Consider the following 18,492-nt stretch of genomic DNA (forward strand, 5'->3'; position numbering starts at 1 on the left):
GTACTGCATATTGGAAAGAATAACACTCTTTATCGTTCCTGTGAATGAACGAATGAAGCAATGAGGTTGGACAGAAAATAGTATTACAGAAGTTATGATTAATTTTACTTTAATATATAGAGAGGGTGCGATAGATAAACATACTAATGAAATTGCTGTGTTGACGTTGAACAACTACAGTTCCCATGATGCTTTGCCAGCAAACGAGACGTATGGGATATGTCCAACCTCCTAAAACGCATCATGCAGGTGACACCAGTGGACACAATTACTTTAAATGCACTGAGACGGAAAACGATTACATTTTTATTCTATTTGTTTAACAATCTAATGTATGAATAATGTCATATTCAAAACGTAACTTTCGAAACATCTGTAAATAACTCTCTGAATGTTTTGGGACTTGAGGAGTGGTACATGTCCTTTTAAAACCCCAACAGATCTGCAGAAGGATAATCAAGTCTTGCCTTTCAATTTGCTTAACACATATGACAGTACGTGTTAGTATGGTTCTGTATTTACATGTTATATCTACATTCCAACATCTTTCATAAACACACAGCCCATAGCAGACTCGGTCATCTGGAGTCATGCTGCTGTCCAACAAGCAAATGTCAATTTAAGATTCACTCTCCTTTTAGCTCTGTTTCATTCTTCGCCAGATCATGTGGGAAATTTCTGTTTCTCTTTTTAACTATTCAAATTTTGCCAACTCCTTTTAGGGTCATAATTTATAGTGAGAGATTTGTAAAATTCTTTTTCTTCTCTCTTACGTCTCCCACACCTACCACTTCCATATTCTGCAGAATGAGCCAGCTAAGACTTAAGCTATAACCTACACATTATACACTGACCTCAAGGACCTGACTCCCACAGCCTCATTAGTTCAGTCACCTCAGTGTTTTCCCACATAGTGACTCAAATCTGTTATAAAACCTGCCTCCTGACCTCCAACAACACCGTGTTTGTCTCATCGTAACACATTATCTGTGTGTTGCTTAATTATTTTGTCACCCGTGATGAATTTCCCTTGAGCTATGTAGGTGAGGATAAAATTGAAAAAATAAAACCGTATTTGTAAAAGAAACAATCAAAGCTTTTTTTCTGTTACTCCAACATAATGCTGCAGCAGTTTAAACTTTGATTTAAGCATCTTTTGACACCACTGAATGAGCACTTTCAGGTCACGTATTGAAATGAGTGGAGATGGAGGAAATGAGGTATGTAGATGACTAGTACAACCTCACTAATCTGATTTGTTCAGTGTGGTTGACTCTCGAGCTGGTGTGGGAAAATATTTCTGGAAGAGGAGCCACGTAGTCCCTCATTAAAATTAGGTTGTGTGCGCTTTTCAAGACTGCTTCCATAGGGAGAGACGCGGCATTAAACGTGGAGCTTCGGTGAAGTATCCCGTCATTTGACCTCAGTCATGAATCGACTTGCGACTACTTACGAGACATTACCATTGCTACAGGTGAGTGGGATGTATCCCCAGAGATATTCAAATCTGAACCAGCAATTTTAGATTTCCCTCATTTCATTTATTCAGTTGAGTTGAGTTGAGTTTTGTTTTTGTATTTTCTTTTTTTCCTTTTTTTTACCACATGTAATATGTTTTCTTTTTTTTTCTGTGTTGTGTGTTTATACAATACAATTCAGAAAAAGTTCAGCTTTGAAGAAAATCTATTTAGATCTGTGGAATATTACATTTCTGCTTGCTCATGCTCATACTGCTTAAGCCTCTCCCACTTAGCTTTGATGATGCTTGTGTTTGGTAGGTTTCCTTTTCCTCTCACAGTGTTGGTACCAGCAGCAGAGGGAACAGGTCCAGACTGTGGAGTTCTATCCTCAAGATGATGCCTCACATGGCTCTATGCAAATTCCGTAAGTAATGACATTATAGTATGATTTAACACAGTCATTTACTAGTGCTAAGTGACTAAATGTCTGTGATTCCTGATCTGGTCTTAGTATAGTGTTCATCTGTGAAGCACAGGTGAATCATATGCACTGCTGACTGGAAAATTCATGGTGAAAGTGAAAACTAGTGAAATGAATCCCAGATATTTTGATGTTATTTATCCTACATTAGGTTCAGAGATGACTTCAGAGGTGACTTGATTGTTTCAGCTGTGAGGAAAGGAAACTGAAAGTGTGTTGCTCTTTAGACTTCAGTTTAGAGGTGCTTCACTCTAAAACTAGTCCTGCTCTTTTGCTTTGACTTCTCTCACTCCACGGATACATTCTGCCTCCATCAGTTCCTCTGGTCCTAGTCGGGGCTGTGGTGTTCACTGTGAGCGGCATCATCGGGGATCCTCTGTATGACTGTCTCCAAGACACAGACTACATCCAGCTTCTTGATATAGTGGACAAGGGTCTTCCTGCCACTAAGACACCTCGTCACATAGCCATCGTTGGTGGGGGCATTGCCGGACTGACTGCTGCAAAGCTGTTAGAAGATGCCGGCCACAAGGTAAATTCATTAATTGTGAAGAAATAATGCTGACAGCAGTAGCCTTTCTGAAAGAAACATATAAATATCTGTCACTTTGGCCAACAGAAGCTGTTTTTTCCTAATATTATTTTTTAATACTGTGGGCAGTATTATTCCTAGATTTTCTAGTCGGATTTCTAAAAAATTAACATAGCATTAATTGTTTGGTCATAGCATAGCCAAAACAACTAACCTAATGGTGTCCCAAGACTTTTACACAGTACTGTATATAGAAATATATGTATTTCTTTCATTTCCATTGTTTATTTCCCTTGCCTTGTAGAGATTTGTTTTCACTTTGATGTGAAAGGGTGTTTATTTGTCAAAGCCAGATTAAAACAACAGTTTCATTTCAAATTAAACCAACTGTTCAATGAAAAAAGCAAAAGATGAAAACTGTCAAATCAAGGAAAGCTGCAGGCACTAATGAAATCTCACTGTACCAGTGATTCCGTTATGTAGGTATCCACCCTGTAATGATTACAATCACAATTACTGTTTTTTTTAGCAAACCCACTGGTCCTCGTGCCAATGACAGAGACGTTCTTGTGTTTTAACGTGTGGGTCTGGGTTTTTATCTGCAGGAAGAGCTCAGTGTGAAATGCAACTGTCTTCAAATGAATGAAGTCAAAGCTGCTTCTGCTAATCCTGTGAATGCAAACATGCGAATGGCAGTTTAAGTATATTTCTGGCTGCAGCTGGATAGTGTAGTGGTAAGATAACCCTACTCCATGCTGTGTCCTACATACAGAAGGCATCCTTAGGCTAGACCTCTTTACGCTGCCTGCCTACCCTTGTCTCACTTGTAAATTACTTTGGATTAACGCATCTGTCAAATGACTAAATGTAAATGCAATTCTCTGGACAAATATAACAAAGGGTAAAAAATGAAAATCACAGGGAAATCAAGACCCCAGTTAAACTAATCCAGCAGCCTGAAATGCTGCCACAAGATCAGAGCATGAGTTTGTTATGGTATGGAAATGCACTTATGCCAGTTGACAGTAGCACACATATTGTAATATGGTCTTTAATGTGATCATTATTTATCCCCACGGACAATAAGGTGACTATAATAGAAGCCAGTAATCGTATTGGTGGACGTGTGGAGACCTTCAGGAACAGAAGAGAAGGCTGGTATGCAGAGGTGGGCGCCATGAGGATCCCAAGCTTTCATAAGTGAGTAAAGAAATGACCTGATTCTCACACTGTTTAGCCATTACTGTGACATGAACACAGCAGTGAGGGGATTGTATTAAAGGCTCTTTGATGTTGATATTGGAGTATTTGGAAGAAATGTGCAGAAATGCACAGAAATAGCTGAGTTCCTTTCAGCTGTACTGACAATTTAAGTGCCTTCACACTACCAGAAACAAGTGTGATACATGTGATAGGCAATAGTACTGTATGCCTATGTTATATTTAAATTAGTGCAGCTTTAAATAAATTAAATAAGAACTTCATCCATGGTTACTCTCATACATTACATAAATATATATACAATATTAATATACAATGTCAATTCTACAGGATTCTGCTTTCAGTTGTTTCCAAATTACAACTTTCCCTGAACCCCTTCATCCAAGATGACATCAACACCTACTATTTGGTAAATGGGGGGCTACACAAAACCTATGCTGTGGAAAACAACCCCAGTGTGCTCAACTACAGCTTGAATGAAGAAGAGAGGGGGAAGTCAGCTGCACAGCTCTTCAGCCAGACGCTCTGGAAGGTCTGTATGAATTCCAAATACCAATATCATTTTGTAAATATATCTTTTTTTATTGCACCAGAACAGATATGTATGTGTTAGTAAGAATGGTGATCTGTGAATAGGTGAGGGACGACCTTAAGACAATCGGCTGCAGTGCCATGTTGGATAAATATGATTCCTACACAGTGAAGGTAAAGTCAAGAATATTTTCTTAACAAATGTTGCACAGGTATTAAAAAATTCCAACAGTATTGGAATGGCCAATTCATTTGTGTTTGCTGTGCACTGAAAACATTTGGGGTTAAGATTAAAATATGACGAATATAAGACAAAAGTTGAAGAATTATTTGATGGTACAGTATGTACTCATTATCTGTGTGCTGCTCAGTACACCAGTGGTTTCTTTCTTTTTCAGGACATTCCAAATTGCTTAAGTTGTCTATGCAGAATGTGCAATGCCTTTGATTGACTTAACCCTGCAGGGGTGAGACAGACTATAGACAGCTCTCTTGTTGTCATGATGATTTATCCATTTTAACAATAAAAGGAAAAAGCCAACACTAAAACCAAAAATAGTCATGTATAGCTAGTTATTACCTGAACATCAGTCTCACATGACACACCTAGGTAACTAGAGATACAAGTTAGTCATATAGGCCATTGGCTTATTAAAGATTTAGGTAATTGAAATAAAAGGTGCTACATGATGGTATTTATCATACGAAGGTGTGAATAAAAGCTGAATTTGTGAATGTTTGTCTCATATCTCTGGAAACTAAGCCTAAATGTCATCCGTTTACAGCAAACACAAAATAAACTGGCTTTGTCATGCTAATCCTTAAGTAGGGAACTGTAAATAACATTTTACATTTGACTTCCAACAGGAATATCTTGTGAAGGAAGGCAACCTCAGCCGTGGTGCCCTGAGGATGATCGGGGATCTCCTGAATGAAAACAGCCTCTTCTACACATCACTGATAGAGATGCTGTACATACAGACAGACATCAATGACAACAATGAGTGAGAAATATTCACTTCATCATTTTTATTGTGTGACTGCCCGCACATAGTCTGTGGACCTAAGATATTTAATAAAGAAGTTTTAAGAGGCTCCCACAGTAAAGCAACTGTGTTTTTTTCCAGGTACTTTGAGGTGGCAGATGGCTTTGAGCACCTCCCCAGAGCTTTCTACCAGTTGTTAAACGCCACCATCCTCCTCAACTCCAAGGTCAAGCTAATCAACCAAACAGGTGGCAGCAATGTGACTATAATGTACCAGGACTGGCGAGATTCAGGCTCTCTGGTCAATTTAACAGTGGACTATGTCATAGTTACAGCCACAGCGAAGGCCACCGTCTTCATTGACTTCCATCCCCCTCTCTCCGGGGACAAGATGGAGGCCCTGCGCTCAGTTCATTACGCCAGCTCCACCAAGGTGATACTCAGCTTCAGGGAGCGCTTCTGGGAGAAAGAGGGCATCAGAGGAGGAAAGAGCATTACAGATCGTCCCTCTCGTTTTATCTACTACCCCAGCCACAGCTTCCCTGGTACAGCAGCGGGAGCCCTCCTGGCATCTTACACCTGCTCTGACGATTCCACTCTCTTCCAAGGGATGAGCGATGAAGAGCTGATGGCTGTAGTCTTGGAGGACTTGGTCAAAATCCACGGAGAGGACATCAGGCAACTGTGGACTGGGGGGTTGGTGAAGAAGTGGGGCTTGGATCCTTACAGTCTGGGAGCCTTCGCTCTGTTCACACCGTACCAGCAGGGGCAGTATGCAAGAGAACTGTTCCAGAGGGAGGGGCGGGTGCACTTTGCAGGAGAACACACAGCAACACCTCATGGGTGGATTGAAACTGCCATGAAGTCTGCAATCAGGGCAGCTAGAAATATCAATAACCTTTAACAGTTTAGTTTCATTTGTAGAAAATATTTATACATATGTTCCAGCACGTTGGCTAGAGTGGAGTTAGTGCTTGATGCTTTGTAATGGGGTGAGCTAGAAGCTTTCTATGGAAAGGTTCTAGTGACAAAAATGGGTGAGAAAAAAGGCATTAGGGTCCCCTTAAGTTTAACATGCTAAGTAACAAATTGGGTGGTTTTCCATCCCATCAATGAAAATAAATGATGCTATGACAAGTGCCTTTTCAAATAACACAAACAAACAAGGTTTTTTTAATGATCCTGCCATAAAAGTGTAATTCAAGGCTGTAAAAACATGTTGAGTAATCCAGGCAACAAAAAACTGACACACAGGCTCTTTTAGTCCACTACAGCTGACGGCAATACTGTACTTTTTATATTGATTTAACTTTTTAGATGAAGATTTTTAACTGAAAGTATGATCACCTAATACATTTTGATACATCATTTGTGAAAATCAGCGTCATCTGTACCAGCTGTGCTGGTCTTGTTCCACTCCAGGTTGCTTTGTATCTTTGGCCCTTACTTTAAATTAATCACTACGTAATTTTATGCAACACAGTTGCTTATGCACACAGCTTATCAAACTCATCTGGACCAAATTTGTACATTCACAGCATGAAGTGGAACTTCTACTAGTAGTTTGTTTTTTTTTCCCCCATACAGGTACTTGGACTTTTACTGTATTTTACTATTAAGTTTGCGTACTTCTACAAGCTAAGCAACTCTCAGTGTCACCCGTCTGATATATGATGTATATGATGCACCCATGACAAACACTAAATTCTCTTCTAAACAATAAGAGTCCTCCCCTCCTCTTCCTGTTGATCAGTGGCCATGTGATCCTAGACTACTTCTCTTATTGGCCATCATTACATGAATCTAGTCTTGAGATCTAGTGTTGATTTTTTGTTGGTAATAGATTTTTAAGCATTATTTTATCTATGTGATTAGTGCTCATTTATGTTCAGTTCTAATTGGGTCATACGTTTCATTAATTATAATTATTATAATTTTTACTTAGAAAAACTGTCTTTATGAATATTTAGTAATAACTTGATGTGTACTTTCAGTCCTTATCATTTAAGTTGTGGGTGCATTTTCCTAAAGCTCTAAGTATTATCACACTGTATATTTTTTACACAAAGTGGTAATTCTGTAAATGTCTGAATTGAATCGACTTTTTCTAGAAAATTATCCTTATCCTGATGAAACCTCACGTGTAAATAAAATGGTTTTGCTGCTGAGAGACAAAACACTCTTCCTCTGTCTGATTCTAACACTGTGCCTGATAAACCCTACAAAGAGAAAACGAAGCCTTTCTGAAGAATGTTGAAAGTTAGTTTTTATTGTTCCTTCGTTTATCAGAGTTCAGGTTTACACTGTTCCAAACATTTGAACATATGGTGAATCAGAACTAAATCTTTGTGACATTACAGTTGAGCTGAATCTGTTACTTGTTTGTGCAGGATCCAAGCACCAATAGAGATGAAAGATTAAAGTAGAGCGTCTGTCTCATAAAAGACTTCCATAAAGAATAGAAGTAAAGAGAAGTGAGACAATCCTTCCTGGTGGCAAAAAAAAGCCTTCAAGGTCGCACGAAGGGTGGCATGACATAAGTTCAGAGAAGCACCCATGATGTTCTTGGTCTGCCTGGAGAAAACTACACCAGCACTGTTCTGATTAGCACATAAAGAATCACAGACAGGATGCTGAACATGACTGTACTGTGCATTTACTAATGTCACGTTATACTAATTATCAATTTCAACATCTTGTTGCCATTTGCAGCTACACACCTATACAGACATAAAAAATACTTCAATGTCAGACAGTTCTGTTGGTATCTATAGTCCACCGTTAATGGGTGCCCTTCTGCACCATCTGTGTGAAGCGGTTAGTTATGGTCAGGGTGGTGTCAATGAATCGCTCCACACAGCTCACCAGGCACTGCTCCGTCCTGTGGTCCAGCTTGGAGCCTGGACTGTCCACACACTTGTCCCAGCAGATGTCCGTGAAGCTGTGTACCTGGAATGAACATTACAAAGCTGATTTCTACTATGCTGGGATTAAAAGATAACTTTAGTTATTTGCAAAATTACTAATATTCTTAACAGTCCCCACACAGACATTCCAAAACAATGAACTCGTACTGGTTCATTACTTGGTACAGTGGAGTAATAAATATGGCCGTGACACTTAATATTATAAGACTCCCAGGATTAACAAAAATAAACAGGGTTCTGTGGTAACAGAAAGACGGTTTTAAGGGTGATTTCACACCAAGCCTGTTGGGTTCAATTCAAATTACCTCTGCTGTTCTTATCTGTTTAGTTTGGGTTTTGGGGCTGAGGCACAGATAATTTGTAGAGTTGTACTTTATCTTACTGCTTTTTTTGCAGTGTCAGCTAATAAAACTCATTATCAATTATTTTATAGGGATATAGTATAGAAGATAAATACATTGACATGAATAAAAATGTTGGCATACTTTCATTAAAAAAGGAAAAAACATCAACATTGGTCACTGAAATACAAGAAACTAAAAATTAACTCATGAAAATCAGACATTACTTTTCATTTGTGGGTAAACAGAAGTATTTTAAAAACCAAACTAGTAAAACTGACCTGTAGAAAAATTATGATGATAATAATAATGACATGATATTTTTACATTATTGGATAGATGACGGTGCTACTGTGGGGTTTTGGTGTCTTGTCCAAAGACGCCTCGACATATAGCCCGGGGGAACCAGGAATCGAACCAGTAAACCAGGGGTTAATAGACGACTGCGCTACCAACTGCATTAACTGCCGCCCCCAAAAAACTGATGGTACCATTTACTTAATATTTTGTTGCACAACTTTTTGAGGCAATCACTACAACAAAGCGATATCTGTAACTCTCAATTAGACTTCTGCACCAAGCTTTCTGACTCTGGGCACCATATTTTGCTCCAAAATGTCTAGTTTTGGAATTTGATTGTACATTACACAGATTTAAGAAATCCTGTGCCAGATACAGCAAAGCAGACCCAGAACATAACTAAGCCTCCTCCATATTTCACAGTAGCTAAAGTGTTCTGTCTGTGAACATAGAGCTGATGTGACTTGTCAATGTACATGATGTACCTTGACCTTGGATTTCACCTCTAATCTCTATGGAAGTTATTCTGGGTTCTTTAGTTACCATATGTATTATCTGTCTCTTCAATTTGTCATCAATTTTCCTTTTGCGGCCACATCCAGAGAGGTTGGCTACAGTCCTGTGGACTAAATATAACGTCTGAATATCATGTGCAACTGTATTTACAGGAACATCAAGCTGCTTGGAGATGGTCTTACAGCCTTTCCCTTTAACATGTTTGTCTATAATTTTATTTCTAACATCCCGAGACAACTCTCTCCTTAGTTTTCTGTGGTCCATGTTCAGTGTGGTACACACCAAGATATCAAACAGCACAGTGACCACTGTTCACCTCTTAAACTGACTGATTCCAACTTTGAGGACACACTTTAGCTTAACATGTCCCTGTGGTCAAATCATTTTTTTTTTATTATCTTTTCCAGGGGTACTATCATCTTTTGTCCAGGCCAGTTTCATTAGTTTCTTGTTTGTTTGTTTGTTTGCCCTGTTGGACACCGTTTACCCTTCACGTTACAGTCGTGTCATGTTAGTTCAAACTGGCTTCACCTCCACCTTACACACGTTGACACTTCAATTATAAAACTTTGTTATTAAATTGTTCTGATACGACTCCCCTTGTACAGAGACACCCTTTTGCCAAACTCCATTAGAAAAACTGTCCATTTTAAGTGACCTTTGCACAAAATCGAGCAACGCCGCGGACGAATTAGCGTAGCAACGAAAACTAAATGGACTAATCTCGTTTTATCACTTTCATTCTTGCAGAAACAAAGACAGATCGTATCTTCTTGAGTTTGCTCTACGTTTCACGTTGTCCCACCAAAGCAGCGACAGCTGCTAACACCGGCATGTGGCTACACCGGTCCACACATGGCTGCTGTACTACCGGGTGCAAGCTAGCATGGTTAGCATACAAACCTGGGCCTGGAACTGCGCTTTCTGTTGCTCTATAGCGATCATACGCTGAAGTTCCGTCGCCTCTGCCTTCTCCGACGCACTCATATGATCATAACCGTCCATTGTGTTGCTGAACAGTTACGGGACAACTCCGTTTTCCCACTAACGAGCTGCTGAGGTGACTGACCTTCAGTCTCACCGTCAGTAAACGCTGCAGCCTGGGAAATCCACCGGCGGACTGAGGGGGGGAGAGGGAGGGTTCGTGCCCAGGGCAGAACAAAACACAGCAAAGGTTTCGATTGTAAACAGTCAGTAAAATCCAAAAGTACACCAGGATGAAGTGCGTCTGTATCTGACGGTCTGCGTGCTGTGTCCTTTTCACAATTAAAAAAAGGGCACCCATGTTTCTCACTGTATGGACATCTGATCAAGTACTCCTTACATTAATATACATTTGAACTGTATATCATCCTCTTAATTGAATCACACGTAAGGATCTCAATGTGTCACTCAGAAAAATTACGTATTTAATGATATATTTAATCATTTTAATCTGATCCAGCTAATTTGTCGTCATTTGAAAATGCATAGACAACAGATATCTGAGGAGGAAATAAGAAGAGCAAGCACAACTCTTCATGTTTCTTCCAACTAGAGAAATGTGGAAGAATATTTGTAAATATTAGATTCCTATTAGGATAACATAATTGTCTTTTTGGATCTATATTATTTCTCAGAGATATAAAATGTTAAAAGGATACATTCTAGATGTTACTTTTATGTGTGCCTAAAATGTAACCGTATATATTTATATAGGATATGACTTTGGGAATATTGTCAAGCTGATTTTATTATCTATATGTTCATTCAGATTTCGTCCTTTCTTCTGAATATATACAAATTACTAAACTCTGTAAAAGTTAAGCATACCGTAGTTTAAGTTAAACAATTTGGTACTGTTTGTGAAACTGTACATTTTTATTTATTTGCAATATTTGTGTCCATTGTCTTTGCAATGTCACTTTAATAACAATTCATTGTTTTGTTTGTTATTGTGTTTAAATAAAGTTTGGAGAAAAAATTGAACCACTTTAACTACGTCCGGGTCACTGCGGCGACCTTGGTTAGTGATCATCATGGCGGCTATCGTACGCTTGAGTTCTGTGTGTCGCAGTGGAGTTAAACGTAAGTAGTCCACATCTGTTTAGTGTCGATGTCTTTTTTTCAATGTGTGTAACGACTTAGTGGCAATAGCGTAGTAGGGTGAAAGCAGGACGCTTTGATACACTGCCGGTCGCTTATAAGCTGCGTGCAAACAAATGACGTCTAGCTAGCTAGGCTAACGTCACATTGAAGTTCACCACTGTCTTTACTTGTAACGTTACGGTAATTAAATTACAACACTGAACCATATAACAAGACACCGTGGCAGTGACCATCAACATAATCACCACCGTCATCATCACCAGGAAACGCTGGGGCGACATGTAACATAAATAACAAGTTGTTATAATACTAACAACAAGTTTGTTGAGTATCTAATTAAACCGATAATAAGTAGCTATAATGTGCAGATAGTTGCTGACGTCTGTAGGGAAACTACCGAACCTTGCACACCTATCACCCCATGTGACCAGATAACGAATTATTCACAAGTAAGTAAAAAATGTGCTCGAACAACACATTATAACATTATAAGCAAAGCATTAACACCTGGATGACTCAAAATAGCAACGTGCACATCTATGCAAGGACAAAATAGTAATCGTCACTCAATGATAACTTAATTGTGCTCAAAGAGTAAATATTTATGCTGGAGTAGTATTTACACATAAGTTATTAGATTATTACATTAGACAAGAGTGTTTGTATATGTTAGTTCTGACTCGTAGCTGTCTAAGGACAGAGCCAGAAGGTCAGTGAGAAAGCACTGAGAGAGGAGAGGAGAAGACGTGGGAACACTTCCCTGTGGTGAACTAGTTAATACTGTGGTCAGATCTGCTTCAACTGACTCAGTGCTACAGGTTCAAAGGTGTGAATGTTGGCCAACAACCTGATTTGTCCAAACCAAACTGTTACACTTAATTTCTTCTCCATCAGGTGGGGCTGTATACTGTTAGAAATGCTGATGGGAAATCACAAACAAAGCTTAATTGGGACTTCTGCTCCCTTCCAAGTGCTTATAGGTCTATGTTGTGTTGTTTAATATTTTCACAGTTGTGAAAAACCTGACAAGACTCGAACTTGACAAAAGAATGATTGAAAGAACGCACAACTTGTTGTTACTTGAAAATATGGCTTGATGACAATGATGAATTTAAATTATTACAGCTGATTTGCCCCACATGCAATTCTCTTCTTCTACAAAGAATATGCACTGGAACAAGTCACCATTTCTGGGTAATTTTGACATTGCCCCTGATTTAAAAACGTAATGTTAAAAAACAAGAGTGCAGATTTATGTGACACCTGCACACAGAAGATTGGCTGTTAGGAAGTGCAAACTGCTGCAGCTTTCTCTTATGCACTTGTCCTGTTAGTCAAATTATAGTTGAATTGTTCCAATGTGTCAATCATTAAAAGAGAAAGCCCAGATTTCATAAAATAACCATGTTCTTAACACAACCTCCTTACAAAGCTGTTGTACATATTAATTTTCAAACTTTGAATTTTATGAGCAAAATGTCATCTAACCAAACATTTAGCTATAACGTGGTGTCCAATAGTGGTCATTTCGATGATGTTCGATCTGTGGTCATGGTGTCCGCCGCTGCCGTTTTGTGAGTTTACTGTGAATACATTTACACAATGTCAGAGGATGCATGATTCAGTTTTTATAATCAACACGAGAGGCAACTCTGGAGAACAATAGACATGCTCAAAATTTGTTCGTGTTAGTTATTAGTGGCAGAATAAGGGCAATATGTGTAATTAACTTTCCCAGATTTTATAATAGTTTAATGTGCTGTTTTTAATTCATCTTAGGTAGGTTGTATTTAAATGAACATGATTTTTTTCTTCCCTTTTCAGCTCTGTTCTACCAAAGCACTTTGCTGGCCAGGCCACTGGCTTTACCTCACAAATACCAGGAGCAGCTCTGCCTGCAGACAGCGAGGATTCATCCATCACAGGCTCTGCATGGTGAGTGCAGAAAGTCGGACATGCGTGGTCATACGAAGCTGAGTGGCTCAGTTCTGCCACCAATAGTCAATTAAGGAACTATTAACTGTTTTGACAGTTGAAAATGATAAAACTGTGGACATACTACTCTTACTACTGGACTAGTTGCACTGTGGTGTTTTCTAGGCCAGAGAATTAATTCACAGCGAAAATAGCAAACAAACAGACCACAGAGTTCGACAAGTTCTGACACATTTTCATCAACAAGTAAATATTATACAGTGCGATGATAAAGTATTTATTGCCCCCCTTATTCTGCATACTTTTCATCTCAGATCTTCTTAACTTGGTTTAATACAAACCCTGTTTTTACATTAGCTTCAGCTAACTTGAGATCATCGTTTCACATCACCTTGCCACCACCATCACCCGGTTTAACTCAGCCACACTGGAGGTTGTGCAAGCATGAACCATCTGTTTGAGGCCCTGCTGCAGAAAGTCAACAGGGTTCAAGCTAAAAACTTGAGGTTTCCTTTGAGCCTGATCTTGTCCCTCAGAGCGGAAGTCGTGTTTTTCTGCAGTCATCTCGATTATGTCAAGCCGTAGTGGCCCACAACAGCGTGGGCATGGTGTTCTCAGCATTGGATTCTGCCAGAGGTAACAGGACCCCTGCCTTTCACACAGTCCCACTCTTGATTCGTCTATGTGATATTTTCACCGAAGCTTTGAGAGTCATCTTAACTGTTCCCTCTCCCACAGGTCCTGTCTAGTAGTTGAGCCATGAACAGTAACCACAGTAATAAGACTAAAGCAGACTTTAAATTTTTTGGATGTTTTCCCTTGCTCTTCCTGTTTCACTTCCTCCTTGTGCTGCTGTTTGGGGTGTTTTGGGAAGTGAACTACTCTGTCAAGTCACCTTCTTCCTAATCTCTTCTGGGATTTCCTTTTGTGTCGATACACTTACGCTTCCGGGAATTGTGCTGTGTGTGTATCACACCAGACGTTCTGTAAATGATAAATGACATTTGAAAGCTTGAAAGTTAGGTGTTGAGTGTAGATGTAAAACGGTGAATAATACTGAATAATTCATGAAATATATAATATTTCTCTGTCCTTAGCTCCATTATCACTACTAAACACTAAAACCAAGTCTCATGTGCAGTATTCTGTCAGAATGGCCCAGGTCCAATGCCCTCAGCTGCTCTTCTGTAAAGTAAAGTCTCAGTTCAGTCAGACATCATAGCAGGTGGCTTTGTGGTGAATGATTTGTGATTTGTAACCCAGATTTAACACCCTAAATAGTATACCAGGTTTATGCAGGTAGATTTTGCCCACTCTGACCTACTATTTGATGGAAGGGCGGACCCTTTCTCTGAAAGGTCACATGTGTCGATCAAAAACCCCAAATTGGCCTGGTTTAGCCAGGTTCTTGTCTATGCAGCAATATTTTATCCTCTGAGAAAGGAGAAGTTGTGGGGCTTAGTGCATTATATGTTGAGATGTTTATAATGCTTCACCGTTTCTAGGTGATATTTGTGGCATCAACTATTTGAACTCCTTTCTAAAATGGGTCCCATCTCTTTGAGTTGAGTCCACCTACAAATGAAGCATGTGTCCAGGTCATACTGAGGTGAATTCAAACTTTGTTGGAGACACACAGATGCTATTACGTATGCTTTAGAGGTTGCTACCAGTGGATTTAGTTAACTTTGGACTGAGCCAGTGCAACCCCGTTAACTGGCTGTCTCTCAAAGACAATGAAATAACTACACATAAGTGATGAACCATCAATGAGAGACACAATTACAACTTCAAAGTGATTAAAAAAAAAAAGTCTGAATTAATGCTGTGTCTGAGATTTCCCAAAATATTACTCGAAAACCCACAAAACTATGTTTAGTGCTGATTCAGTTTGTAGGTTATTGGTTCATAGTTGGAACATTGCAGAAATGAAAGTCTGTCAGTGTGTCTAGATTGGTAAGCTTGTTTGTTTGGTTGACCCAACATGTTGAGAACTGTAACATGAATATGGACTCTTGAGTGTCATCCACACTGGCAAAGGGAATCCACGTCTAAATCAGATTAAATGCCTTGTTTGCAGCAACGGTTCCTCTTTTTACCCCACAGATTATTAAATCTGCTGTTCCTCTTGCTCCACAGCGGCCTCCGGCTCCACAGCTGCCTCCCGGCACTGGACGGCAGAGCGGGTGCTGAGCATCATGTTGCTGGCTATGGGGCCTGTAGCCTATTTCAACCCTGGCCCCGTCATGGACTATTCCCTGGCTGCTGCACTGACACTGCATGGCCACTGGTAAGACAAGAAAACTAGAGTCATTAGTTTCCTGCACATATAGTGCACAACATGTTCCTGTTCTGAAAGTATGACACATTTTAGTGTTCTTGGATTATTTTATTAGATTTTTTTTTCCTTTGGTTTTTTTGGGGGTCTGTGAAGTGGGGTGGGGCTGTGGGTTCATTCCTTCATCACAGGACGTTCATCACATGAGGTCCTCAGGGAGTTCTAGTCCTGTGAAAATGACGTGGCATCCTGTCCTCTGAGGTCTTCACACCAGCTGCCTCACCATAGCTGTCAGCAGCCATTATTTCAGTCTCAGTTGTCACTGGCTCTTTGTGGCGACTTTTGAAGGTGGTTTAGTGTCACAGCAGCGACTCCGACCATCAGTCAGAGCGCAGACTGAACAGCATGGCAGGTGCAGACAAACAAATCCCAGTGGCGACTAGCACCAAGTTTCCTTAAGTCACAGCTTTCAGGCCAGGTGGGCATCTCCAAGTGTTAACTTATGTCCTCTTTAACTAAAACCTGTGACACCAATGCTCCCATGTCATTTGGCGTCATCACCACCATGGTTTGAAGAATGGAAACGGCTGCTAAGCTATGGGGATGAGCCTGTGAGGGGGTGTTAGTAAAAAACGTATTCCAGTCTGATGGACATGACCTTTGGACGTTTGGTGGTAGAAGTGATGGATTAGCTCATTGGTTATACTTAGTTTCTGTGAGGCACGAAAACTGCTAAACTAAGTCAATCAGCTAATGATAAAACCCCAAACCATCAACACTGAGCTACTGTATTTAATGGAACTAGTCCAGACTGAGTTTACCTTTTGCATGATTCTTTACACCTGGATGATGACACCTACAGTCAGCTAATATTAGCAGATAGTCCCACTGCACTAAGGCATGTGATATTCTAAAAACATAGAGAAATAACAAATTATATGTGTATGAGATGCTTAAACCAGTTCAATACTGGACTTATACTGGACAATGCTGGATAGATTAACTCACTACAACAGTTTTTCACTAACAACTGCAACAACAAAGTGGTTTGAAGATGTTCAGTGTTGCTCCGACTGGATTGTTCTCCACAGAAAAGGTTCATATGTTAGGAAAGTTTTTAGAACCACCGACCACTGAAATGCAGCTCTGAACACTTATTTCCTTATTTCAGTAACTCACAGATCAGCCATACTGTGGCCTTTTACTGTAATTAAATTGTGAAAATCTCTTCACTTACTGATTTGTTTTGTTTTTTTGTCTGTCTTTGGTCTAGGGGTATTGGGCAGGTGGTAACAGACTACGTTCACGGGGAAACTAAGATCAAGATCGCCAATGCAGGTCTCTTCCTCTTGTCTGCCATCACTTTCTCTGGCCTCTGCTATTTCAACTACAACGACGTTGGTATCTGCAAAGCCGTCGCCCTTCTTTGGAGCAAATGAACATGACCGCAGGCTTGGAAGCCAGGAAGGGAGCCGTCTTCATCCTGGCTGATGTATAGATTCTTATAAATGTATCAATATGACTATATTACAGTGATTGACAGATGTGTGGTCTCACTAAATCTACAGCAATCATTAGGCAACTGGCATCAACTTTCCTCCCTCACATGTGGCTGATTAGCTTCTGTTCAGTGTGAACTCTGACTCTTACAGCTGTGCTCCTCTGTAGTTTGATCATATGCAACATGTTCTGCTATTAAACGTGTCACTTTCTATTCTACAAAGAAGAAATCCTCTATCCTGGTTTCTAATTCCTACATTTACTGGGAGGTAACTCAAATGTTTTTTCAGTCAGGGTTTACACAATAGTGCTGTTTACGTCTAATTAAATCTTCATGTTTGGTTCTTTTAGCAGCTGGTGTTTTTGATTTTATGTCTCTTCAACTCTTCAGCAGCAATAAGACCGAGCTACAGATTTAAGCAGTGCTGATAGGAGAACTAGTGTCACATCTGCTCTGAAGACTTAAGCTATCAGTGTTTGACTTGGTGCAGAGTCGCATCCTTTGCCAATCAAACCATCACTAGTGACAGCATTACTGCCTCTGTAACGTGTTGTGCTGTACTCCTCCAAATTCAAACGAGACACGCTTAAAAATATTAAACGTACATTTATTTTGAGCTTTTCCAACAACAGGATCTCTAAATTAAACAGTCAATGTTGTCATTATTTATTTAGAATATGTGTTATAAACATCATGCAGTGTTGGCACCAGCAGTTATTTTTAGGTTTGCTGAAAGAAGCTTTACAGGAGTTTGAAGCTACAAATTAGCTATTGCTCTGTTGTCTGATCACATTCATTCTTAATTCAATGAAAGCCATTTTAGTTTATACACATAAGATGCTCACATGTGCTCATATTGTGACTACATTTGTCTTTATTTTAGGATTCACCAGTATATTAAATGACAAAGTATATAAGGTAGAAAATATGATACAGGCACAATATAAAACTATACAAATATTCAGATGAAAGCTATAAATACATTTACAAAAAGTGCAGGATTTTAGTGGTGAGATGAAGCCCAGAACTTTTCTATATTAGATTTAATCATTTTTTTACCTTTATTGACAAAGGTAATTGACAAATTATTGACAAATTTTATAGGTTATTGACAAATTTTTGTATTTGTCACATTTGATTCCTTTATCCTGTCATTTAATATTGAACACTCCATGTTTTCATGATAATCTGTAATATATTCAATTTAAATGACTAAATGATGCAACAGGAGATTATATTTACAATGAGGCAAAAAAGTATTTAGTCATCCACCGAAGTTCTCCTGCTTAAAGTTATGACAGGTCTGTAATTTTCATCATATAGGATTTTTAAAGAATTTATTTATTAATAATTTCCTACGTAAAGTATTTGGTCACCTACAAACAAGCAAGATTT

General features: G+C 39.3%; 3 protein-coding genes across 3 annotated transcripts; 2 read left to right on the forward strand and 1 right to left on the reverse strand.

Moving 5' to 3' along the window:
- The first annotated feature begins 1,784 nt into the window (after window positions 1-1,784).
- On the forward strand, window positions 1,785-7,385 carry il4i1 (interleukin 4 induced 1). The gene is made up of 7 exons (XM_026365987.1): window positions 1,785-1,884; window positions 2,259-2,473; window positions 3,561-3,673; window positions 4,025-4,226; window positions 4,331-4,399; window positions 5,093-5,229; window positions 5,353-7,385. The coding sequence occupies exons 1-7, from the start codon at window positions 1,854-1,856 to the stop codon at window positions 6,113-6,115; spliced, it is 1,530 nt and encodes a 509-aa protein (XP_026221772.1). The 5' UTR covers window positions 1,785-1,853; the 3' UTR covers window positions 6,116-7,385.
- Window positions 7,386-7,455: 70 nt separating this feature from the next.
- On the reverse strand, window positions 7,456-10,430 carry timm8b (translocase of inner mitochondrial membrane 8 homolog B (yeast)). The gene is made up of 2 exons (XM_026363715.1): window positions 10,199-10,430; window positions 7,456-8,160 (listed from the first exon to the last, which is right to left on the reverse strand). Exons 1-2 carry the CDS (start codon window positions 10,298-10,300, stop codon window positions 7,993-7,995), a joined length of 270 nt encoding a protein of 89 aa, XP_026219500.1. The 5' UTR covers window positions 10,301-10,430; the 3' UTR covers window positions 7,456-7,992.
- An 854-nt stretch (window positions 10,431-11,284) lies between these two features.
- On the forward strand, window positions 11,285-17,446 carry LOC113169187 (succinate dehydrogenase [ubiquinone] cytochrome b small subunit B, mitochondrial). Its single transcript, XM_026370385.1, has 4 exons — window positions 11,285-11,362; window positions 13,208-13,318; window positions 15,458-15,608; window positions 16,870-17,446. Exons 1-4 carry the CDS (start codon window positions 11,314-11,316, stop codon window positions 17,033-17,035), a joined length of 477 nt encoding a protein of 158 aa, XP_026226170.1. The 5' UTR covers window positions 11,285-11,313; the 3' UTR covers window positions 17,036-17,446.
- The last annotated feature ends 1,046 nt before the right edge of the window (window positions 17,447-18,492 follow it).

This window comes from Anabas testudineus, chromosome 13, assembly GCF_900324465.2.
Source record: "Anabas testudineus chromosome 13, fAnaTes1.2, whole genome shotgun sequence".
In the NCBI taxonomy this organism is placed as follows: Eukaryota; Metazoa; Chordata; class Actinopteri; order Anabantiformes; family Anabantidae; genus Anabas; species Anabas testudineus.